This window comes from Equus przewalskii, chromosome 1, assembly GCF_037783145.1.
Source record: "Equus przewalskii isolate Varuska chromosome 1, EquPr2, whole genome shotgun sequence".
Classification (NCBI taxonomy): domain Eukaryota; kingdom Metazoa; phylum Chordata; class Mammalia; order Perissodactyla; family Equidae; genus Equus; species Equus przewalskii.
This window is the reverse complement of record NC_091831.1, coordinates 107,721,462-107,748,555: the sequence shown is the minus strand read 5'-3', so window position 1 is coordinate 107,748,555 and position 27,094 is coordinate 107,721,462. Positions and strand designations below refer to the sequence as shown.

The 27,094-nt window shown below is 40.9% G+C and overlaps 1 protein-coding gene across 2 annotated transcripts in view; it reads right to left on the bottom strand.

The window, feature by feature from the left end:
* ENTREP2 (endosomal transmembrane epsin interactor 2) overlaps positions 1-27,094 on the bottom strand; it is a 423,055-nt gene that overhangs the window by 220,595 nt on the left and 175,366 nt on the right. For both annotated transcript variants that reach the window (XM_070571721.1, XM_070571713.1), the window contains exon 2: positions 24,903-24,959. In XM_070571721.1, the coding sequence (XP_070427822.1) occupies positions 24,903-24,959 (57 nt within the window). The remainder of the gene's footprint in view (positions 1-24,902; positions 24,960-27,094) is intronic.

Below are 27,094 nucleotides of genomic sequence, written 5' to 3'. Positions count from 1 at the left end.
TGGACAGTGCTAACTACTGTAAGGTTCTGTATGAAGCTCCCCTGAGGCACTATCTCACTGAGCCCTCACAACACCCTCGCTAGTCTAAATACCACGGCCACCACATATTCCCTGGCTACCCTGTGCCTTGCCACTCGCCGTGAGGCAGGTTCCATCCCTCTCCCCAGGACACAGATGAGTGAGCTGACCCACGTGGGGATGCAGTCACTCACCCCACGGAGGAACTCCTATGATCCTTGTGTTATCAGTTGGGAGACTGAGGCGTAGAGGTTCAGAAACTTGCTGAAGGTCATACAGTGAATAAGAAATGGAGCCTGTGCTCTTCACTACACTATACTGCTTCCCTGTCAGGAAAAATCACCTTCCTTTCAAGAATGTAATAAAAAGACACACATATGTATACACGCATACAAACATACCTTAAATAAGACCTACCTATCATAAGAGAATGGGGCTTATTCTAAGACACCAGAGGGAAAAAAGGGGATTCAAAAATAAGTATTTTGATGAAACCAGAAGAAATTCTTGGAAAATTTCTATAAATTTCCTAATGATAATAAGACATTACCTCTATGAAACATGCGCAGGTTGCAATGACAGAAAAGGAAGAGATGAGCATAGCTGGTGACCAGAAGGAAACACACCAAGATAAGAAGAGGCTTCACGGAAACCGAAAAAGCGACATGCCAAATTAAAATCTGCCTTGGAAATAGTAAAGAGCAGGCTGGGTAGAGCTAAAAAAAAATCAAAGTGGTTAAAAATACCATGGAGCAGCATTTAAAATTTTTTTCCAATTTTGCTGGATGTTTCTGCTTGCCCTCCAGATCCACTGTGCATCCTTTACTGCTGCTGGAGGCTGATCTTGATGGATTGCGTGAACTGGGCTCCCCTGTTCTCCCATGGGTTCCGATATGTGAGGCAATGAGGGGAGACTGCAGTGGGGCGGGGAGCAAGGCTGGGGTATCTATTTCCTCTCTGCTAGACCATCCTGTCAGTGCCTGTGTTCTTCTACCAAACCACATCTCAGGTGGTCCTGTCCTATGGACGCATTGTCCCTCCAGGCTCTGGCACCACTCCCTCCCGCTGTCCTTCAGGCCTGGGGGCAGCTATCACAGCTCTCAGCTGTTGTTACTCCTTTGGGCCTCACCATCCCCTGCTGGTTTCCCTTAGCTCTGCCCTCATCTTTGTAAACAGTCTCCTGTTTAAACTCTATGTTTCCTGCTGGACCCTAAAGGCTACCCAGTATGTAGAGCTCCAGCCATCCCCCAAGACAGAGCCCCTTATCTGTTTTATAAACTGTGGTTTTGGACAATAATTTGAGGTTTTAGTGTTCCATTTGCTTAAAAAATAAAGTTTAAAAACAACTGCTAAAGATAAACTTGAGAAGCATTCTTGAGAATGCCAAAAAAAAGGGACAGAGAGATGAAAATAAAGAGAGAAAAAAATTTTCACACTTGGAGGAGATTCAGATGACCAATAATACATGATTCCGGAGAAGAACCCAAAACAAATAATGCTGTTCTCATTACAGAATGAAACTTACATTGGCTTCAGAACTTTCCTCAAATTACTAATGCCAGAAAAAAGAATTCTGAACCTAATCCAACTGCTCTTGTGTTGAAAGTAACAGATGGCTACTTTCATTTATACATGGTCTGGGGAAAATATAGCCCCATGTTCCCAACCCAAAGAGATGAACGAAAATTCAGAGTACAGTACTGAAGTCAGTCATTAGACAACTGATGTGTGAGTGAAAACAATGGGCTACGTAAGGCGGTCCCACAAAGAGAAGGCTTTATAACCCAAGTTCTAAATGTAAAAGGAAGCCATCAAGGGGGTTTTAGACACACAGAATCAGAAATACCAACATTCATTTTCCATAAGGAGAAGATTTTAACATCAACTTCTTTGGGGGTGTCATTTCCCTCTGGTGAAATACTCTCTAGTTCCATGTGGTGGTGGTCACCCAGGCATGTACTTTTCTTGAAATTCAATGAACTTTATACATAAAACAAGTGTAAACTGTTCTATATGAGAATGAGAAGATTTTATCTTTGATTTTGGTAATTTAATAAGTGTAGGATTGAGGCTACTTTCGAAAAATCAAAAGAGGGTCCTATACAATCTATGTAAGAAGATATCATTTACATAGAAGTTAAAAATAAGGCACCAATGATAAGTGTATCAAGAGATATAAAAGTCCTCCACAGAGACAATCACAAAACTCAGTTGAAATCCTTTGTAAAAGGCCTAAACAAGGGCCGGCCTTGTGCCGCAGCGGTTAAGTTTGCACATTTTGCTTCGGCAGCCTGGGGTTCGCTGGTTCTGATCCCAGGTGCAGGCATATGCACCGCTTGGCAAGCCAGGATGTGGTAGGCATCCCACATAGAAAGTAGAGGAAGATGGGCACAGATGTTACCTCAGGGCCAGTCTTCCTCAGCAAAAAAGAGGAGGATTGGCAGTAGATGTTAGCTCAGGGCTAATCTTCCTCAAAAAAAAAAAAGGCCTAAACAAATGCAGGAACAGAGTATTTCATGGTCAGGACCACTCAGTATCATAAAGACGTTAATTCTCCCTAAAATGATATACAGATATAATGCAATACCCAGAAGTGAGATTGCTGGATCATATGGTAGTTCTATTTTTAATGTTTTGAGGAACTTCCATTTAGTTTTCCATAGTGGCTGTATCAACTTACGTTCCCACCAATAGTGCACAAGGGTTCCCTTTGCTCCACATCCTCACCAAAACTTCTCTCTTATCTTTTTGATAAAAGCCATTCGAACAGGTGTAGGTGATCTCTCTTTGTGGTTTTGGTTTGCATTTGCCTGATGATTAGTGACACTGAACAAATTTTCATTTACCTGTTGACCATTTGTCTATCTTCTTTAAGAAATGTCTGTTCAGGTCCTTTGGCCATTTTTTAATTGAATTATTATGTTTTTATATTAACCTATATGGCTTTCTTATATATTTTGGATATTAACTCCTTATCGCATATACGGTTTGCAAATGTTTTCTCCCACTCCACAGGTTGCCTTTTCATTTTTTTGATTGTTTCTTTGGCTGTACAGAAGTTTTTTAGTTTGATGTAGTGCCACTTGTTGATTTTTGCTTTTATTGCTTGTGCTTTTAGCGTCATATCCAAAAAATCATTGCCAAGACCAATGACCTTCTTCCAAAGTATTCTTCTAGGAGTTTTAAGGTTTCAGGTCTTACATTTAAGTCTTGAATCCATTTTGAGTTAATTTTTGTGAGTGGCATAAAATAAGGGTCCAATTTCATTCTTCTGTATCCAAATATCCAGTTTCCTAAACCATTTATTGAAGAGACTATCTTTTCTCCATTGAACATTCTTGGCTCCTTTGTCAAATACTAGGTGACCATATACACATAGTTTTATTTCTAGGCTCTCAATTCTGTTCCATTGATCTATGTGTCTGTTTTTACATCACTATCATGCTGTTTGATCACTATAGCTTTGTAGTATAGTTTGAAATCAGGAAGTGTGATGTTTCCAGATTTCTTTTTCTTTCTCAGGATTGCTTTGGCTATTAGGGGTCTTTTGTGGTTCCATATGAATTTTAGGGCTGTTTTTTCTATTTCTGTGAAAAATGCCATTGGAATTTTGCCAGGGATTGCACTGAATCTGTTGATTGCTTTGAGTAGTATAGCCATTTTAACAATATTTATTCTTCCAACCCATGAACACAGGATATCTTTCCATTTATTTGTGTCTTCTTCAGTTTCTTTTATCAATGTCTTATAGTTTTGAGTGCACAGACCTTTCACCTCCTTAGTTAAATTTATTCCTAAGTATTTTACTGTTTTTGACGTCATTGTAAATGGGGTTGTTTTCTTTCTTTTTTCAAATAACTCATCATTAGCTTATACAAATGCAAGTGATTTTTATATGTTGATTTTTGTATCCTAAAACTTTACTGAATTCGTTTATTAGTTCTAAGTATTTTGGTGGAGTCATTGGGATTTTCTACAAATAAGATAGTGTCATCTGCAAACAGATACAATTTTACTTCTTATTTTCTTATTTGGATGCCTTTTCTTTCTTTTTATTGCCTAACTGCTCTGGCTAAGACTTCCAGTCCTATGCTGAACAGGAGTAGTGAGAGCGTGCAGCCATGCGTTGTTCCTCATCTTAGAGGGAAAGTTTTCCATCTTTCCATTTTCTTTTTCCATTGAATACGATGTTAGCTGTGGACTTGTCATATATGGCCTTTATTATGTTGAGATACATTCCTTCTACACCTAATTTGTTTAGAGGTTTTATCATGAAACGATTTTGAATTTTGTCAAATGTTTTTTTCTGTAACTACTGAAATGATTATATGATTTTTATCCCTCACTCTGTTACTGTGGTGTATCACATTTACTGATCTGCTTATGTTGAACCATCCTTGCGTCCCAAGGATAAATCCCACTTGATCATTGTGTACGATTCTTCCAATGTGCTGTTGAATTAGGTTTCCTAGTATTTTGTCGAGAATTTTTCCATCCATATTCATGAGGGATGTTGACGTGTAATTTTATTTTCTTATAGTGTCCTCATCTGTCCTTAGTATCAGGGTAATTCTGGCCTTGTAAAATCAGTTTGGGAGTGTTCCATCCTCTTCAATTTTTTGGGAAGAGTTCAGGAAGGATTACTGTTAATTCTTATTTAACTCTTTGGTAAGATTCACCAGGGAAACCATGTGGTTCTAGGCTTTTCTTTGCTGGGAGGTTTTCGTTAACTGATTCTACCTCCTTACTTGTTGCTGGGCTGTTCAAATTTTCCGTTTCTTCATTATTCAGTCCTGATAGGTTATATGTTTCTAGGAATTTGTCCATTTCTTCTGGTTGTCCGATTTGTTGACGTATAATTGTTCATAGGAGTCTCATGATCTTTTGTATTTCTGTAGGATTAGTTGTAATGTCTTCTCTTTCATTTATGCTTTTATTTATTCTCATTTTTTCTCAGTTTGTCTGGCTAAAGATTTATCAATTCTTTTTTCAAAAAGTCAGCTTTTGGCTTCACTGATATTTTTCTATTGCTCTTTTTGGTCTCTACTCCTTTATTTCTGCAATCTTTCTTATTTCCTTCCTTCTGCTAACTTTAGGTTTAGTTTGTTCTTCTTTTTCTACTTCCTTATGGTGTAAAGTTAGGTTGTTTATTAGAGTTCTTCCTTTTTCCTTCATGTGGGCTATTATCACTATAAACTTCCTGCTTAGAACTGCTTTTGCTACTGTAGCCCCTAAGTTTTGGTATGTTTTGTTCCCACGTTCATTTATTTCAAGATTTTTTTTTTCTTGTGATGAGAAGTTTTTTTTTTCTTTTTAAAGATTGGAACCTGAGCTAACAACTGTTGCCAATCCTTTTTTTTTCTTCTTCTTCTTCTCCCCAAAGCCCCCCAGTACATAGTTGTACATTCTAGTTGTGAGTGCCTCTGGGTGTGCTATGTGGCACGCAGCCTCAGCATGGCCTGATGAGCAGTGCCATATCCACAGCCAGGATCCGAATCGGTGAAACCCTGGGCCGCCAAAGCAAAGCGCACAAACTTAACCACTCAGCCACTGGACCAGCCCCATTCAAGATATTTTTTGATTTCATGTTTGAGTTCTCCTTTGATCCACTGGTTGTTCAAGAATATGTTGCTTAATTTCCACATATTTATGAATTTTCCAGCTTTCCTTCTGTTATTGATTTCTAATTCCATACCATCATGGTCAGAAAAGATACTTGGTATGATTTCAATCTTCTGAAATTTGCTAACACTTGTTTTGTACATATCATCTATCCTGGAGAACGTTTGGTGTGCACTCAGAAAGAATATGCATTCTGCTGCAAGTGGATAGAACATTCAGTATGTGTCTGCTAGCTTCATTTGGTCTAAAGTACAGTTCATGTCCAATGTTTCCTTATTGATTTCCTGTCTGGATGATCTATCCATTGTTAAAAGTGGGGTATTGAAGTCCCCTACTATTATTGTCTATTTCTCCCTTGAGGGCAGTTAGACTGTTAGTATTTGATATATATATATAGTATTTGATACAGAATATTCCAGTACTGTAATGTGGTGGTGTGTTAATCACTTAACTCTAGTGTAAAGGTTAAAGGACAAAAGTATTAAAAATAACTATAGCTACAATAATTTAATGGATATACAATACAAAGTGGATATACAATATATATATCAAATACTAACAGTCTAACAGTATATATAAATATGTGTGTGTATTTGATAGTATTTTTTATATATACATACACACATACACACACTCTGATGTTGGAGGCATATACATTTACATTTGTTACATCTTCTTAATGAATTGACCCTTTTATTTATATAATAACCTTCTTTGTCTCTTGTGACAGTTTTTGATTCATAGTCTATTTTGTCTGATATAAGTACAGCTACTCCTGCTCTCTTTTGGTTTCCATTTGCATGGAATATTTCTTCCCATCCCTTTACTTTTAGCCTATGTATGTCTTTAAACCTGAAGTGAGTTTCTTGCAACATATAAATTGGGTCTTGTTTTTTTATCCATTTATTCACTCTATGCTTTTTAATTGGAGAATTTAATCTATTTACATTTAAAGTAATTATTCATAGGTAAAGACTAACTAACATCATCTTATTAATTGTTTTCTAGCTATTTTGTAGTTCCTTGGTTCCTTTCTTCCTCTCTTGCTGTCTTCCTTTGTGAACTGATGATTTTCCTTAGTGGTATGATTTGATTCCCTTGTCTTTATCTCTTGCATTTCTACTATAGATTTTTCCTTGTGGTTACCAGGAGGGTTACATAAACCATCTGATAGATATAACAGTCTATTTTAAGCTGACAACAACTTAACTTCAATCACATACAAAGACTCCACCCTTTTACTCCCCCTCTACATTTTTTTTGACGTCATGATATAGATATTTTCATATTGTATATCCATTAACAAATTATTGTAGCTATAGTTATTTTTAATACTTTTGTCCTTTAACCTTTATACTAGAGTTAAGTGATCAATACACCACCATATTACAGTACTGGAATATTCTGAAGATGACTATATAGTTACTGTACAGTGTGTTTTATATTTTCCTATGTTTTTATGTTACTAATTATTGTCCTTTCATTTCAGCTTGAGTAACTCCTTTCAGCGTTTCTTGTAAGGCAGGTCTGGTGGTGATGAACTCCCTCATCTTTCTTTGTCTGGGAAAATCTTTATCCCTCCTTCATTTTAGGGGGACAACTTTACTAGGTAGTCTTCTTCATTGGTTGTTTTTTTCCTTGCAGCACTTTGACAATATCATCCCAGTATCTCCAGGCCCGCAAGGTTTCTGCTGAGAAACCCACTAATACAGCTGTATGGAGGTTCCCTCATATATGAGAAATTCTTTTTCTCTTGCTGCTTTTAAAATTCTGTCTTTGATTTCAGACAGTTTTATTAGAATGTGTTTCAGTGAAGTCCTCTTTAGGTTGAAACTTTCTGGGGACTTAGGAGCTTCATGAACTTGGATGCTGAAATCTCTCCCCAGACCTGGGAAGTTCTCAGCCATTATTTCTTTAAATGAGCTTTCTGCCTCTTTCTCTCTTTCTCCTCTTCTGGGACTCCAAAAATGCATAGATTGTTTCCTCTAATGGTATCCTATAGTTCACACAGGTTTTCTTCACTCTTTTTCATTCTTTTTTCTCTTTCTTTCAAATGAGCCATCTTTGCCTTCCCAGATTCCTTTTTCTGCTTTACCAAATCTAGTGTTGATGCTCTCCACTGCATTTTTTTCATTTCATTTATAACATCCTTCAGCTCTAGAATTTCTATTTGGTTCTTTTTAACAATTTCTTTCTGTTCAATTTCTCATTTTTCATATTGTTTTCCTGATTTTGCTATGTTGTCTTTCTGTGTTTTCTTGTAACTCATTGAGTTTCCTTAAAAAAAATTATTTTGAATTCTTTATCAGGCAAATCACAGATCTCCATTTCTTTGGAGTCAGTTATTGTAAAATTATTGTGTTCCTTTGGTTGTGTACCATTTCCTTGATTTTTCCTATTCCTTAAACTCGTGCACTGTAGTCTTCACATTTGAAGAAGCAGTCACCTCCTCCAGTCTTTACTAAGTGGTTTCAGGAGGGAAATGCCTTCCGTCACCCTGTGGAGATTCTGAGGTTTTCTCAGAACTTTTCCATGGATACACCTGCTCCACACTTCTTGTTCCCTCTTGGGGAGTAATTCTTAAGACTGTGTGCCTTCTCTAAATCCTGCAAAGTCAGACCAAATGCTCACAGCCTCCTATTTCCTTTCCCTAGGGTGGGGCTGAATGCTCAAGTTTGCATGCTTTCTCCCAATCCTGTAGAGCTGGGCCGGCTTTCTGCATGTATTCACTAGCCATCTGCAGAGGCTTTCACTTGCCACCCTGGAGGAACGTGCACAGGCCAGTCACATGGTGAGGGGGTGTGTGGGTGAGGGCTGCAAAGTATTTAGAGTGCCCATTGATCAGCTGGGTGAGCCAGTTGCGGGGATCTGCAGGCAAGGCCTCCCCAGTGGCTCATAGGCAGGCCGAGGCCACGACGTGGTTAGCAGAATCTATGTCCCTCTGATGCCCTCTGAGAGCCCTGGCTGCTGTTCTCCCAGTCCCTTCAAGTCATTCAGCACACCTCAGTACTCTGATTGGGCCAGACGTAAGTGGGCCTCTTTGGCAGCATCCCGCACAGCTGAGGAAGCTGGTGGGCTTCATTCAAATGCTCTCACTTTTCTCTATGGGAGAAATCATGGGCTGAGAAGGTTCTCTTGTCACTGAGCTGTGCTGCCTTGGGGGAGGGGTGAAGAGGGTAAAGGGAAACTGTTCCTCTTACCCTCTTTAATGCGTCCAATCTCAGATAGTTTTTGCTCCAACAGTGTGCTGGAATTTCTCTGCTGGAGTCCCAGACTTCCACAAAGGCATTCTCCTCTCTGAATGATTGTCAAAATCAGTGCTCTTTGAGAGGAAGATGGCAGACAACTCCTAGTCCTCCATACTGATAACATCACTACAGGAAGGATTTCTCAATAAAGATTCCCCCATACACGCACAAAAATTAACCATAGTGAAGGAGGTTGATAAATAAAGATAACCATGAAGAAAGTGAAAAGATAAGTCAAAACTTGGAAGGAGACAGGTTCACATGTTTAACATAGAAATAGCCTCCAGAAGATATAAAGAATTTCTACAAATAATTAAGAAAAAGATAAACAATAAAAACGGGCAAAACACAAAATCCCATATTACAGAAGAGGAAACACAATGGTCAATAAAGACACAAGAGTTGGCCAATTTCATCAGGAATAAGACAAATGTAAACCGAGACCATGAGATATTATATTACACCCACCAGATTGGTAAACTTTTAAAGTCATGCCTTATGAAATTCTAGAAAAACTGTGGAACACTGCTGGGTGTCTACATTAGTACAAACACTCTGAAAAAAACATTTTGATATGATTCCATAAAAGTGAAAATACTCATTCCCCATGACCAGTGACTCCATGTCTAGGTGCACAGAGGAACCCTCGCCCATGTACCTGAGGAGATGAGTATTAAAATATTCATAGCAGCTCAGTTCGTAATAGCAAAAAAATTTATATGAATGGCCCACTTGTCTACTAAAGGAGAACAGACCAATACACTGTGAAATATTCACATGATGGAAAACTATACCAGCAAGGAAAGTAATTGATCAAGAGCTAAATGCACAAACATGGATGAATCCACAAATATGCTGAATGAAAAAAAGCAAGTCATAGAAGAATACAGAATGTGATTCCATTTATATAAAGTCCAAAAACAAATAAAAATAACACATTATTTAGGGACACATACACGGTAAAAGAACGATGAACCTCAAATCGCTGCTCTGAAGATAAGCAGGAGCTGAGAAGGGCTGGCCCATGGGAGGTAATTTACGATTCTTATGTTGATTGGTGGGGGGGTCTCAGCTGTTTGCTTCAAAGCTATGCTTCATAATTTTACAAACATTCCACTGTATGTGTCATATATTCATGTTTAACAATATTTTATTTTCTTAATAAATACTTTACAATTTAAAACTGAAAAGATGAAATATATTTTCAATGTAGCTGCCAGCGGAATAAAAACTAGCTGCCTACCTTTTAAATGTTTGCATAAAATAAAGCACACTGAAGGTAGTATTTTTAGAAAAATAAAAGAATAAAAATCAGAAATACCAATGAAACCTGTAAACACAGAAAGATAAAAAGAATAACTGAAATAATTCACAAATACAAAAGAGATTTCACAATAGTTACCCTAGAAATGCAAATTGATTTGTATAAGAGACATACTGAAAGAAAATATCATAGAGAAATTAAAGTAAAAATGAGAGGCAAAGATAGGAAAATTTGAACAAAAGGAAATGAGAGTGGTGCTCTGATTTTAGACAAAGCAGAAGTCAAGACAATAAAACATTTAATTGGGACAAGACCACTTTATTTTATTAAACGATATAATACACAAAAAAATGAACACTAGCATAGTTAAGAATGTAAAATCAAAGTAGAAGAAACAGTGATGGAAATGAGAGACTGACAGAAATAGAGCGGCAGTGGACGATGCTAACGGATGATGCAGCAAAAAGCTGTTGGTGGAGAAAGACTAGACGAGGCTAACAGCGGCTGTGGGCGGGGCAGAACCCTGCCGGTGAGTTCTCAGCTACTTCCCTGCATTTCTACGTTTTCTACAATACCCATCTAATACTCACACGATGGGGGAAAAACTGTAAAAGACCTGTGTTTGGTAATGATACCACCAGATAAGAAAGGCAGACAATTTCTTTCTTCCTCTTAAAGTCAATCCTCAAAATATATCAGTGCAACTGATTTTAAATACTTTCATTAGTGTTTAGATAACACTGCCTCTATAGTGCTATTTGAAATCAATTCAATCAGTTTTTCTCTCGATTGTTGAACCACACAAAGTGAACAGCAAAGCAATCAAATTTGGAGCCTTTGAGTCTTCTTTTCACTCCTAATCAGCATTTTTATATTTTAATAAAAATTGAAACCTTCCAGCAATTTGATTCAATACACACAAAAATCAGGATAAAATACGAAAGTTTCAATATTACCATTACTTATTGTACAGCAGAAAATTATTCATGGATCAAAGATAAGGTCCATGAGTAATATTTCTCATTAAAAGAAGTTGGACCTTTGAAAGAAAATCTGATAACTAATAGCCTATAAGTTACAATTTTTTCTAAAGCTGGATAAGTAGAGACAGTTCCTTAGAATCGCGTATTAAATTCACTTCCAATTAGTGTGGTTCAGCATTTTATCCTTATGATTTGTATGCTGGGTAATACTTTTAAAATTAACTGTGCCACAGACAGACACATCACACACTTCTCAGCCATAATAATTTTTCTAATGCTATATCTTTATAACAGTAATTGCCTTCTTTCTGAAAGAATATGCATTTTTGGATCTAGTGACACTTCATTTATTACTTTTCTTATATTACAGCCACCTCAGCATATTAGATTTTTTTTCTTAATGACTTTTTTCTATTAGGAGACCATGAAGACCCCAGGGCAAAGGAAGTCCATTAGGAAGGGAGGCGTTTTAGAGGAGGCAGGGATTTCTAAGGTGGACATCAGATCAGACAATTCTTGTCAAGAACAGAATGTACAGATCCTCCATTTCCTTGAACTATGAATGAATTTCGACATATCTCTAAAAACAAAAAAAGCTATGAAATTTGCAAGATTCATCGTTAATACAGTGAATTAAATTGCCAACATAGCAAAGACACATTAAGTATGTCAGTGGCCACTGCACTCCCACTTTCAGTTGGGGAGTCACCCTCTACCTCCTCCCTGCTCAGCTATGGCCAACCATATATAACATCCTGCTTCAATCACTTGGACCAGCAGACAGAGGGTCCTCTCACCCTGACAGCTGGCCCCGCCTTTCCCAGACCATAAGCATCAGGTGACTAGGTCAGTGTTGGGGCAAAATGAGGCCATATGGCCCTTTGGGATCAAGAAGCCAGTTACTGAAGTATCCCCGGGAAGCACTTCTAAGAAGCTACTCCACAGACAGGCAGGGCTGTCTGGGGCAGTCACCCCTCTCCTGATGCCGGAAGCACTCAAGCACAACTGAGGACAACTCTGAAGCTAAAGAGAAGATTCAAGAATCAGTTGGTGGCTCAACCACTGCTGTGCCTTCCTCCTAAAAGTTTCTAAAGTTGGATTTATTCCTAGACTCTTGCACCTTGTACTTTTCTTGCTTTTTGGATTTTGTTTATGTTGTTCTGCTAGACTGCAAGGATTCCACTCTCCAATCCACCTGCCCAAACTCCACCCATCCAATATATAGATTGAAGCTATTCTCACTGCAAGATGCAGTCTGAATCAGTCTTTTGTCACTTCAGCCCTAGTGGAAGTACCATGACACAATGAAAAGAAGTAGATGGATCTAGATTTCTCTATCCAAGCTGTGGCAATTACTACTCCTGCTACTGTGGCCAACTACATATCAGTTTTGGAAGGGATGTCTTCTTCACCTGTGATAGTGAATACCTGTCTTGCAGGACTGTTGTGAGCCGACGTACAAAAAGCTCCAAAGAGGCATCATCTTCCTTTCTTTCTAAATGAAAATCATATATAATCCATTTCTTGATTTATTAACTTCTACCTTGCAACTATTTCCCTCTTTTATATTACTATTTAAATATTTTATTACGATTTATGTTTTTCCAACTCATATCATTTCCTCATCTAGAATCTAAACTTCTTGAAGGCAAGACTATATCTTGTGCTTCTTTGTTTCCAACTTATCACAGAACTCAGTGCCTTGCACAATGTACTTTAGTTATCCAGAGGACTGTTGTGGCACCACAGACTCTGAACCTCATCACGTGACAGTTCTGAGAACTACTGCGTGCTGGCTGTGTCCTTTACATGTCCAGAATAGAGAGAGTAAGGAGCTTGCCACAAGTCAGAATCAGCCCAGGGTTACACACGTAAAGGTCATCTACTGAAGCACACCAGGAAACAGGTAATCAAGCCTCAGTGACCAGCAGCATCTTCTCTTCTGGAAACATCCTTAAACTCTGCTGATGTACATGACTAGGAACACTCAGCGGTTTATCACAATCAAGAAATTTATCAGGGTCTGGAGGTCTAGCTACATGCAACTCACCTCAGGGCACATTAACCAATGGACATGGAGTACAAGTCAACCACTCAAGCCATATATGAACAGATACACCAAAAGAGTCCAGGACTCCCTCCAGAGGCACGCACTGGGACACCTGTAGCATGGAGGCCTATGCCCTTCATGAGGCTCCTGAGCTCCCAAAGATGACCCCACATCCTCAGCGCTGCTCCAGCACACCGCATCGCTCTCTGGTCTGTCTTCACGGGGAGAGAGTAACACTCCCCAGACTAGGCTATGGGAATAATGCACTCTCTCTGAGAAGATTCTCAACAGCTGTTCAGTAGCAACAACCACGGAAAAGCTTATTACACTTGTTTCCAGGTGCACTTCAAAATGGCGCATTTAATTCATTATGCTTTTAAGCACACAACTACCTTATTAAGTAGCTTTGTCTACCTTGATTTTAATCGTCCTATCCAAGCTCATTGTCTCTTGCAAAAAGGAACTTTTATTACATTTTCAACTAAAATGTGCCTGATGGATCAAAATAAAAGAATTTACACTTAAAAGTGATTTAAGCAAATATAAACAACTGTTACGTTTTAATAAAAAATGGGTATTATCAATGACCATCCTTACTTTCACTTGACCTTGAGTGGTTTCCTTACGCTATACTTTAATTAGTCCATTTCAGGTTCTGTTTTCTGGTTAGACTATCTTTCACTGATGAAATTTAATACTGTTAGTAAATTTAAAGACAAGCATACTAGTCTATTTTCATAAAAAGATAAGGGGTTTTAGATACGTAAGCTGCTTTATTAGCAGAGTAAAATTCTGCCTTGTTTCAAGGACCTGTTCAAACATGTGTATATCCTACTTCCTTCTCCTCTTCAGCATTTAATGGATGAAGGCTTCATCTTTAATGTGATCAAGGAAAATGCATTCTCTTGAAGAGAGGTCATGATCTTGACACTAAGAAACCCCAAAGTGGATTTATAACGAATTTCCTGAAAAAATAATGACTCCAAATACATTTACATTAAATATATTAACCTTTAACTCACCTATATTTTTAAATAGCATATTAAAGTTATATTTGAGCTCAATTCATGGCTCGAAAGAAAGCCCTGCAGGCTTTCTATAATTCACATTAAAGGTTAAAGCGATTCATACTTTTTTCCCCACAAAATATGGCCAAACATACGAATTTGTAGTGAGACTAGGACTGAATTGCTGATGGGCACAGCAGGAAACATTTCTGGTAGTACAAAAATTCAAAGACACCTTAAAAAAGTTAATATATACAGCATAAGATTGCAAGCTTTTTTACATTGGAAAACGAAGAGCATAGCAATGAAGAGGGGAAAAGTAAAAACCCTAATCCAGGCTAAAATTCATTCATCACACAATTCCAATGCCTTGGTTTTTGCATGTTTCATTAAATACCACAGCTGAGAAAAACCAAAATAGCAGAACCCAAGCTGAATGGAAAGGCAATCAAAGCTATTTTTTTCATCAGCTGTCTGTAGGTTTCCAATAAAATTGGCACTATGATAAGAATCAGTCATTTATCATTGAGTATAACTATGTAGGGCTGGTTTCTCTACACTTAGGATTAATTATCAGACACCCATTACCACCACTCTTGGGACAGCTCCAATGAGTTAAGCTCCAAAGGACTAGAAATGTTCTGACCAGAGCCCAGCATAGTGGGCGAGCCAGTCATGGCTCCAGGTGCCACCCAACTGGGTTCATCAGAGCTAGAGTGCTCCCTGAAGCTTTAGAACCACCCAAATGCCCGCTGGAATGAATACAAAACTATGGAAGCCCCCATTTGAAAGAACAAAATATAAAAGAAAAAAGTCTTTCTCTATTTGGCAGCTTCTAATGAAAACGAAACCACGAAGTAATGAATTGGACACAAAAGCATATTATTTAGTCTGAAGCTGTGCTGCAGTAAGTCTTAGTCTGAGCTGCTAAGGAAGCTGAATTTATGTCTCAGTACGCTAAAGAAAGAGGTTTTGCTGTTAAATTTACAGGTCTCAAGTAAGGCAGCATGGTGCAGTGATTAAGAGAGGAGCCCACAGGGCCAGTGGGCCTGGGCTAGCGCCCAGCCTATTTCCCACACTGGCCTGTCCTGTGCCTCGGTTCCTCTTTCCAGTGGGATGATAACAGAGGGGCCCACCAGGGGGTCATGAAAACTTAAGAGGCAAGAATACTTGAAAAGGGCCCAGCACATCTGTACCTGTTAGTAGGGAAGCTAAATGAAAAGGATATACAATGGGTCTGGAGTAATATTTTTCAAAGTGCCTTGGGTGATTCTGATGAGAGAGGCAGGATGAAGAAACGGCCTAGAGGCGAAGAGCGTGGGCTCTGAGGGATGTTAACTGGGTTTAAACCTGAGCTCTGCCACTGACTAGCTGCAAAATCTTCGGTGTGACTAAACCCACTCACATCATAGAAAGATACTTAGAAGAGTGTCTGGAACACAGAAAATGATCAATAAATGTGAGCAATTACTGTCATCATTGTCATCAGCATCTGCCCAGGACAAGCACCGCTTGAGGTACCTCTGAACCTTCACAATGGAAGTTGGGGAGAGAGAGAGAGGAAATGCAGCTCTGCCTGGTGGAAAATACACTCAAGCACTCCTTCCTGAGCCCGCTTCATCTCCCTGGAAGCCTGAAGTGGATCTAGCTAGTCTACACAGACCTCCCGCTTTCACAGATCCTAAAGACTGCCTTCGCATGCTGGGCCACCATTAGGATGGGCTTGGGGGCAGGGACTATGAACTGCTGCACTCCCCTCCCCCAAAAACAGGAAACACAAGAACCCAACCAACCAACCACACTATCTACACTCAACATAGTCCTTTCTTGTGTAAATACAAATAGGATAACCAAGAATGGGCTGACGTTTGAGTAAAGCAAGTATCATATTAAATAAGGACCTAGATGAGTCAAGAGACCAAGTGACGGGGGCGAGGGTGGGGGGAATACGGGGTAGTGAAGAAACTTGATAAACAAAATTCTAATTAATATCCTTGTAGGAGACTGCACCCATAAAATGAGTGTGAGTGCTTCATAAACCGTGAACACATTGCTGTGAAAAAGAAGCAATTAGAGAACAGAGTTCTTCCAAATAAAACACCTGTCTGTCAAAATGAAATAATCCACAGAAGGGTCAAACAGTAGAATGGATATAGCTGAGGCCCAAATCAGTTATCCAGAAAATAAAACAGAAAATGTCCCAGAAAGTAAAGAAAAAGAGAAATAAAATATTAGAAAATGCTAAGAATTCTATAGCATCAATTTATCTATCTATAGCAGGTAGAATATCCATCCACCTGCCTCCAATAAGGTGAAGTCAAGAAGGCAAAGAAATATGAGAAGAGACAAAATCAAAAACTTAATGGAAGAAAATTCCCCAGAAAATTTCTCTTGAAAGAGCCAATAAACAAACACTTACATCTAGTACAACAGTTCACTATGGTGTGTTGTAACACTTCACTATTGGGCAGTGATATAAGACTAACACCCAATATTCTTCCAGAAATTTTAACAGAAAATATATTCCCATCTCTCAATATTATAAATATTGTTTGTCCAGAAGTTAATCTATAAAATCAATGTAATCATAACCAAAATAAAATCATTATCAATATAGAACTTAACAGATTCTAAAATTTACTGAAGAGAAATGCACAGAAGCAGCCAAGAAAATTACGAAAGAATGAAAGAGTGAATTATTATAAAGCTAGACTAATTAAAACATTGTAGTATTAGCTTAGAAATGGGCTGAAAGATTCATGAAACAGAACAGAGATTAATAAACAGACCCATGTCCCTAGCAGTGGGAAGGGGTAACACATGAAGTGTGAGGAGAAATACTGTACGTTCAAAAAACAGTGTTGGAGAAATGGCTATCCATTCGGAAAAGATAAAATTAGAGCCTTATTTCACACCATATATAAAAATAAGTTTTGGATAAATTACATAAACATAAAAAGCAAAACTATAAATGCTTTAGAAATATACGGGAAAGTAATTTCAGAATTGTGCAGCAAGAGAGATCTTTTAAAATAAGAAAGAAACCTTAGAAGCCACATAAGAAAAAAACACAACAGATTTTGCAAGATAAAAAGCTAACGGTTCTATATTTTTTAAAAAAGATACTTCATTAAAAATAAAAGGACAAAGACAAACAACAAACTGGGATAAAATATTAGCCACTTAGAAAATAATTACTATATTAAGAAATTCCACAAATGAAACACGGCCTTACAGAAAAATAGACAAAAGATATGAACAAGTAATTCACTGAAGAAACTGAAATGGGTAATGAAAATCTTCCTATTTGTTTTCCTTCTGTCTAGATGATTCTTTGTTCTTTTTTTTTCTGCCTTCTTTGGATTAACTTGGTATTTTTTATGACTCCATTGTATTTCCTTTGTTGGTTTATTAGCCAACTCTTTATTTTTTATTTTAGGGGTTGCTTTAGGGTTTATGGTATACATCTTTAACTTACCAGTTTACATGCAAGTGACATACGACTTCACATATAGTTTAAGAACATGACATTGTATACTTCCATCCTCTCATCTTTGAACTATTTTTTCATGCAATTTTTGTATACCTATGTTATAAATCCCACAATACATTGGTGTGTTTTTCTTCATCTCCTTTTCTTCGTGCATATTGAGCTTCTTGGATCTATAGGTTTACAGTTTTTATTCAATTTTGAAAAAAAATTAGCTATTTTTTAAAACTGAGTTATAATTGACATATAACAATACATTAGTTTCAGATGTACAACAAAATGATTTAATATATGTATATATTGTGAAACAATCACCATAATGCCCAGTTAACTTCCATCACCACACGGTTACATATTTTTTTCTTGTGATGAGAACTTTTAAGATCTACTTTCTTATTTCTTCAAATATTTTTTCTGTCCATCTCCACTCCTTTAGGGACTCCCATTCCACAAATATTTGGCTTCCTGAAATTGTCCCACACAGCTCATTAATATTCTTCTCATTTTTTACAAAATTCTTTTTTCTCTGGGTTCTATATTTTGGATAATTTCTATTGCAATGTCTTTGAGTTTACTAGTCTGTTTTATCTCGTATCTTATCTGCTGTTAATCTCATCCAGTGTACTTTTTGTTTCTTATGCTGTAGTTTTCATCACTAGAATTTCAACTGGGCCTTTTTTATACTTTCCTGTCTCCACTTAAGTTTTTGAACATTTGAAATACAGTTAGTTATAATAATTGTTTTAATGTCCTTGTCTTCTATTTCTAACATTTAGGTCAGTTTCATATCAGTTTCAATTGGTTTATTTTTCTCCTCATTTTGGGTTGTATTTTCCTGTTTCTTTGTATAATAATCTTTGGTTGGATGCCAGACATTGTGAATGTAATCTTCTTGAGTGCTGGATATTTTTGTATTCCTGTGAACATTCTTAAACTTTGCTTGGGGACACAGTTAAACTACTTGGAAATGGTCTAAATCTTTGGGATCTTGCTTTTAAGATTTGTCAGACAGGACTGGAGCAACATTTGGTCTGGGGCTAATCACTCCTCACTGCCGAGGCAAGGTTCTTCAGAGTATTCTACTGACTGCCCCAATCCAAGTGGTGGGAGAGCCCTGCTTTTGCGCCTGGCACTGTTCCCTCTAATCCTCTCAGATGGTTCTTTCCTGGCCTCAGGTAGTTTCCTTGCATGGAAGAGCTGGTCATTTATCAGCTGAATACTCACAGGGGATCCTCTGCAGATCTCCAGAACTCTCTGTCTATGCAAATCTCTCCTCTCTGGCACTTTGTCCTATAAATTCTAGCCACCTTGAAATCCCCAGACCCTCACCTTGGTCTCCTTAACTCAGGGAGTGTGCTAGGCTCTGCTCTGCCCATATTCCTCCTACCTGTGCTGCAGCCTGGAAACTTTCTCAGAGCTGGAGGCTAGGCAATCTTAGGACTTACCATTAATGGTGGAAGATCAAGGTAGAAGGAACATACAGTTGAATCAGGCCAGATTTATTGCTATGGGTCTATTAAGCAGAGATTATGGCATTCAATGTTTTAGCTGGCAGAGTCAGGGGGACTCGAACAGTTTGGTTGTCTGAAATATAAACCCAAAGGTAGGCTACACTAAGTGAAGCTGAAATGCCAGATTTTCTTCGTATACCATTGATCAGCTTAAGGCTTAGTCAGGGAGACTGGAATGATAGAGTGCATTGATCATGTACGACCTGCTCACCCATCCCAAAGGATCCAAAGAACACCTCTCATCACAACTGTGAGAAATAAATCTGTGAGGGGAGCCCCAGCATCCTTGAGAGCTCTATGGTGACTCTTCTCTGTAGGTCAGAAATTACTGTGGGAACTGCAGCCCCTGAACTGGGAAACCTAAATGCAAGGAGGATTATGGGATCCCAGGGTGGCAAGGCCAAGCAGAAGCACATAATCACCAAAGACCAGGTGGGTGTGGCTACTATGATGGACAGTGGGGCCAAAGAAGTGACAGAAGAAGATGTTTGGTGTTAGCTCCTAAAGGTTCTGCTTTTCTGATTGGACCTTTACTGATACACATTCCTATTGGGGTTGATAATATTTAGCAATAAAAGTAAACCACTATGTGAGTAAACCAAAAAGCCAGACTCCTCAAACACTAACACATAAGATGCAAACAGTACTAAATATACCACAGATCTATATGGTACACATATCCTTTTAGATTAGTGCTTTTTAAAATAGATTTACTTTGCTTTAAAAAAGTATAAAATAAACTATAATTCATTATTTATAAAAATTAATTCTAACAAAATGTTTTTAACCCCATGGTTATTAGTCTCCCAATAGCGTTAGTTATTACAAATAATCTAGTGGCCAGCTCAGGACAACTTCATTCAAGTTTTTTAAAAAAATTATACTACCTGTGATTATACGTGAGACTGCTTCCATTATTGATACATAAGCAATCACAAGATGTTTCACTGAATCTTTCAAAAAGTTATCTCATCAGAGCTATATAATCTGATTTCTAGTTGGCATCCAGCATAATGTAGAACCTTTTATAGTTTAATGTAAGGAAGACAATTATCTCCATCATAGGAGATGCTTAACACACATAAAAAGAGACCACAGCAATGTGAAAATTATTATTCACTGACATAGCAATCACTCGTTTTCAGCATTGGAAAGGCTCTTAGAAAATACCATAGCAAAAAAGTCACAGTATTTTCCTCCTCCTTCCCCCTCTCACATCACACTCACCAGCCTGGAAGGGGCGGCCTCCTTTCCCGTCCTCGTCAGACAGCCTTCTGCCCCTCCCTCTCTCTTCCTCTTCCCCAACAGAGGCTACGCTCTAGAACATCAGTCACTCTGGGAGACAGGTTTATACCCTCTCTCTCATCTCACTCCGTCTGTCTCAGAGGATCAGAGTGATGAAAAGAAAGGAGATGTGGCAGAGGTTGACAGGCCCATACTCGCCAGACTTTCAGAGGAAGGATATCGTCAACAGACCAAAGGTAGCACCACAAACCCCACTATCAGGTTGGCCCACTCCTTCCTGTCCTCTCCCAGCAGACCCCTGCAGGGCTCAGGCATACTGTGTGAGCCCTGAGCAGCAGAGCTCAATATTGCTTCTTCCGCCACCCCGAGGAACAGACACCCTCCCTTCAGAGAGGGCAACTCACTCTGGCGGTCATTAGTTGGGGGAAGGTATTATGTCCCCCGGCAATGAATCAGAATACTCACAGTGGTGTCTTCAGTCTTACACCCCCAGGAAGATGGAAACATATTAGCGTAGAGGATAGAAGCAGGAGCTTGGGAGAAAAGAATTATTTAAATCAAGACTTCAAGCCATTCCAGCTGTGAGACCCTAGGCAAGGTACTTACCTAAGTTTTCCTTCTCTCATCTGGAAAATAGAGACAAAAACAGTACCCTCCTCACGGGGCTGCTGTGTGCATAAGCTCAGAGAGTCCCGATAAAGTGCTCTGCAAAGGGATTCACACACAGTAAGCACCCACACATGCTCACTATTACTGCAGTGTGAGGGTGGTCTCTACACGATGTGACATGTGATGACACGGTTGGATGCAGAGCTGGGAGGAGGAGGACCCACCTCAGCTTGGGGTAAACAGAAGGCTTTCAGGAAGCAGTGACACACGAGCCTTGATGAGGTAAAAGGGCGAGGGCAGAGGAAAGAGGAATCTGGAAGGATGTTTTGGGGGGCAAAGTGGGCAACATGCCAGGAACCTCAGAGAGTCCAGGTCTCGGGGCTGAGGCCGGGCAGGGAGGAAGGGCTGCACCATGAGGTCTCCTACGTCATCCAGGAACCTCAGTTCTGTTTTCTAGGGGCCCTGGGGAGGCACTGTCAGGCTTAAAGGACAATAACAAAGTTCTATCAACGCTTTAGATACTGAGCGCTCCATCCGTGTGTGTGGAGACTGGATTTGAGAGAACCAAATTCTGGACACAAAGATCTGTTAGGAGGCCCGTGCAGCATCCTGTGAGGGAAGGCAAGAGTCTGACCTGGAACAGATGGCTCAAGGGTAGAGAAGAGAAGGCTGATGGGATAAATATAAAAATAGTAAAATGAGAGAACTTGTGGATGCTATGAAAGGTGAGGGAGGAGAAAGATGTGAGAGTGACTCCTCAATTTCTAAGTTGGGTGGGCAATAACGTCACCAACCAAGACAGAAAATACCAGAAGAGGGGCAGGTTTAGGGAGTAAGGTGATGAGCTTAAGTCAAGTGATATGTCACTAGAGAAGAGCTGTGGGGATGTGCAGATGATGTCTGCACGGACTGTGGTTGGTCAGACAAAAGGGGGCTTTGGGAGTCGGAGAGCTTTGGGTTCAAGTCGTAGCTCATTACTTACAGGCCTGGGGACCTTCCCCTTTCTTGTAAACAGGAAAACCTACTTTTGCCAGCATTGTTGTGAGCATAAGGGCACACAGGTTACATGAAATAAATGGTTACTATGATTATCTATAGTGTTTTGTTAGTATTATTCTGGATAGAATATTTTTGGTCATATTTCTAGAACCTCTTGTGATGGTTACTTTTATGTGTCACTTTGGCTAAGCCACTTGGTATCCAGATATTCATTAAACACTAGTTTAGATGTTGATGAGAAGGTATTTTTTTAGACGAGATTAACATTGAAATCAGTAGACATTGAGGAAAGCAGATTACCCTCCACAATGTGGGTGGGCCTCATCCAATCAGTTGAAGGCTTTAAGAGAAAAAAGACTGACTTCCCCCAAGGAGAGGATATACACAGAGAGACAGAGAGAGAGAGAGAATGTGTATGTTTGTATATATCCTATTGGTTAGGTTTTTCTGGAAAACCCTAATACATCTCTATTTTATGGACTTTCCTCCCATTTACTGTTATTGTGAATGCTTTTACTCCTGTTAAATAAAGCTGATGCCAAAGCCATGTCAATGCTTATGGTTCAGAGAGTGAGGTTTGGCTAATGAATCAAAAGATTGTATTGTCCTGGTCAACATAGACAGAAGAATGTTCTTAGGGTAGAGACAACCAACTATCCACCAAAATTCCTCCCTTTCCCTCCCCAGCATAGAGCCTCCTCTGGGAAGCACCTGTCCAGGGTGGGACCACCTTTTCCAGCTTCCTTCCCAACCAGATGGGCTAGGCCCTATGACAAGCTCTCACCAATGGTTTCATATGCAAGCAATAAGTGTCACTTTAAGGCCAAGGAAATTAAGAAGTAAGTGTTCCTTCTCCCTTCTCTTTCCCCTTTCACTGAAATGCAGAGGACTCCATAGGCCTAGGGAATTGCAGGGCCCCAGATGGAAGCAACCAGGGTCACTGACTTTACCTGTGCCGGGGAGCAGACCACTGCCTGCAATGGGATGGGACTACCCTGGATGGGAGCAAGAAGCAAACTTCTGTTGTGTTAAGCCATTGAAAATCCAGGGCTTGTTACAGCAGCTAGTGTTACCCAGCCAACCCCCTTACCTCGCTAAGGAAGGAGAGTAGGCAGTCAAGCTAGGTGAACCTCTTCTCTTACATCTGGAGCTTGGGAGGGAATAAATCAATGGGAGGTAACACTGACTGCCGCCTGGAGAGAAGCTTGTCCTACACAGCTGGTGAACGGGCACTTTGAAAGCTCTGCTGTAGTAGCTCCAGCTGGTGCTATGTCCCTCCTCCTAGGGTGAGGGCTAAGCCCCCACCCTACTGCTCTGGTTTCCCTCGGACATACCTGAGACATCTCCACAAGGAGTCCAGATTCCTTATCAGCTATAAGCACACACATCCTTTGCAGTAAAACGCCCACCCCATGAGAATCTCCAACCTGGGACCAGGGCTGGGGGCAGGCGTGAAGGGTGGCTGGGTGATGGGTGCCATTCCTCTTTTGCCCCACACACCCACCCAAAGAAAGGTGGGCTTTTCCTTTGTTTGGTGGCCAACATCAGAGGGCTTACTCTGTCTGCACCGTGGGGGCAGGTGAGGAGGAATGGGGTAGGCTGTCCCGTGTTCCTGAAGGGAACCCAAAAGCCATTTCACGGCACAGCCATGGGATGTAAAGCCCCACAGCCCATGTGTCCGCCACCATTTCCCTCTGCACAAAAGAGTCAGCTTCTTGACACGCCAGCTGGGATCTGCATTAAAATAATCCAGCAAGGGGCTTGGATGAAACAAGATAGGCCAATGTTGATATTTGTTGATGATGAATAGGGCTACCCCCAGGGTTCTGTATACTAGTCTCTCTACTTTTGTGCATATTTGAAAACTTGAATATAAAAACATTTTTTAAGAGAAATTTCTTGACATATTGTAGAAGAAGAGGCCCAGTGAATTTACAGCACCCCCCCCCCCTTCCCGATATCTTTTCAGGTTTCATGGTCACTTGTGAAGGAGGAGGTGTTTACAACAGACAGATTTGTGGGTTTTTCTATTTCCATTAATATTTAGTACATGTCATTATCTCCAAGTCTAATCACTTAAAGAAGAGACTTTAAATAATTGATTACTACAAAAGAAGAAAAAAGCCACGCCATCTTTTTCATTATCCATCAAAACCCGGAAAACCTCTTCCTCTAGTCCTGACACGGACACATAAATATATTAATGCATACACTGAGAAGAGCATGCATACAAATCAATAGACACAAATTTGCTTGGGGTACTTTTCAGAGAGAAAAATCATCAGCCTCTCTCTCCATCTCCCGTGTGGCCCGCCCCTCCCTGCACGATGCCACAGCAATGTGAGAAAGGGTTCAAGTGCACCCTTCCTTCGATCTTCTATTCCAATAAATATCCTCCTTTTACCCTCATGGAGTTTCACAGCCTACAAAACACACAGAAAGCTAACATTTCTTGAACTCTGATAAAATGTGTCCCGTTTCTGTGATCCTCCATAAGCACATGTATGTGCATGCACCTGTTCACACGTCTGCAGGAAAAGCTTACATCTACAATGATTAGAATGTCTTTGTTCACAGCACGTCCTCATAGGAGGGCACCCAGACAAAACAAACAAAGAGGATGGCACTGAGCATCTCAGACAAACACCCGAGGGTACTCTCAGAAGTGGAGCAGGCAAGGTATGGGGGTTCCTACTGACAAGCCCGTCTGCATTGAGAGGTGACCTTTTTCTAAAGGTCTGTATCCCACTTTCTGCAAAGAAGCCAGGATTCTCTTTGCCGTCGCCTTTGAAGCACTCACACCTCAGCAGGCGGAGGCCTGCTCCAAGGCCACCATGCAAGCCGAGTGTGACTTACCACGAGGGAGAGAGGCCTTTTCCAGGAGACGACGCCAATGAGTCCTGACAACAGCACCTGGAAGGACAAACGGTGCAGGAAGGTAAGAGGCTTTGGAAGCTTCAATGAACAATCAGAACAGTAGCAACTGCTTCCACCTGAAGAAGGACTGCGAGAAAACAGCACGTGCATGAGCGGCTCACAATGAGGTGTACGGCTCTTCTGGACCTTCACAGCCGGCAGCCACTTTGAGAGGCGCACCCGGCCTCTCTGGCCACCAGGCCCGCCCGAGAGGTTATTTATACTCTGCATGGGCGGGCCCCAGGGCAAACACACTTTCTGAAAGAGCCCCTACCCAGGGCTTATTCCTCTCTGGGCCTGTAAGTTATTTGGCTGTGAGACTGAAAAATCACAGGGAGGACTGAAAACACACTTTTTGGAGAGGCGGAGCTGTCCCCACTCTCATGTCACCCGGCCACCTGCCTTCTCTGCGAGGGCTCTGGCCCAGCAGACCCCGTAGGCTCCCTCTATCCTTTACACACTTGGGTCCTCCAAGCCCTGCAAGGGTCCTTCCCTTCTCTCTCAGCACAGCTTCCCACCTCACCGAGGAAGCACCAGGGATCACTGACAAGGTTCCCAAACTTTCAACACGCTGACTCTGAGCTGTCCACTCCTTTCTCAGGCCAGCCCCAGCCAGCCCCTCCCCTTGCCCCAGGTCCCCCGAGCCTGTCCCCTCCAGGACCTCTTCCAACCACCATCCCTCTCCCCTGGCTCCTCCCTGTTGTCCTTATCACATGAACACCCTTGTGTCTTCTCTCTCAGGAAAGCCACCCCTCATCTCCCGGCCTCCCTTTCTCCCAGGCTGCCTGCCAAGCCCACGCTCCCTGAGGCAGACGCTGGCCACTGATCACCACATCCCAGTCTCTTGTGTCCAAGAGACCACAGAGACACAGCCAGTCCTCACCCACTACAATGTGGCTTCAACCCCCACTACCCTGCAGACATTCTTCTTCCCAAGGTCACCAGAGGGCTCACCAAATGCAACAGACAAAGGCAGTCACCACCTTGATGACTGGGGAAATAAGCAAGTCTTCCTGCCCAAGGCTCCCTCTCCTCGAGGCTCTGTGTCACTCCCCTGAGGTCTTCACTTCTCTGGCTGCCCTTCTTCTGCACTCCCTCAGGTCCTCCTTCCTGCCCTCTCCTCTTCCCACTCCCCAAGAACCTCTGCTCAGCCTTTTGTCTCTTCTACCCCACGGCTCCATTGGAGATCCATCATTCAGGCTCCTCTAACCATCCGCTAATGCCTCCCGCAGGTCATTCTCCAGCCCAGAGCTCTCCCCTGATCACTGTATCACACTGTCCACTGGGTACTGCTCCTGGTGTCACTCTCAACCTTAACATGTCCAAAACCGTACTTGCCGTCTCTACCTCCCTGACCCAGTCTCCATCTTGTCATCTCTGCCTTCCACAATGACACCCTTCCTCCTGGTGACTCAAGCCCAAATCCTGAAGATGATCCCCTCTCCCTCACCACCAAAATCCCACCAGACACAGTGAGGAGGAGGCAGCTGCGGCTCCCCCTTCAGCAGGGCGATATTCCGGGAGGCCTATTACAAGTAAGGTCTTGGTGTTTTGACTCGAGGTCTCCTGTGAATATAAAGCACCCTGTCTTTTCACTGTGGGCATGGGCCAGGCAGCTGGGGACCAGGCTGGAGTGGCTGGGCCGCCTTTCCCCACAGATGCAAAAAGGACTTATCCCAGACCTGGGAGGAGAGAACACTACTAAACAGACCCAGAAGGTCCCCTTGCTGACACCCTCCAACACTTCCCCAGTGAGCAGGACAAAGTCTTAGACACAACAGCCTCTATCACACCCAGCATCATGCTAGTCTCAGGCAGATTTCCAAAAAGATCTGGACCAGTAGTTTATATGAAAGACTTTTGAACCTTACAAACAAACAAACAAACAAAAAGATAAATCAAACAGAGCTCAACAGGGCTTTGCTCCCAAGCATGTCAATATATATTCCTTCTTCAGTGCACATACATCTTCCAAACACAATCAATGTTGACAAATATTATTTACAACCATTTTCTCATCTCCCAGATCTGCTCTCTTCATGATGCCGCCCAGCGTCCTTCCTTCTCCTGGTATGCCAGCCCCAACCCTTACAGAAAGCCTTGGTGACTGTTCTCCCATGTCTCTCTGAGGC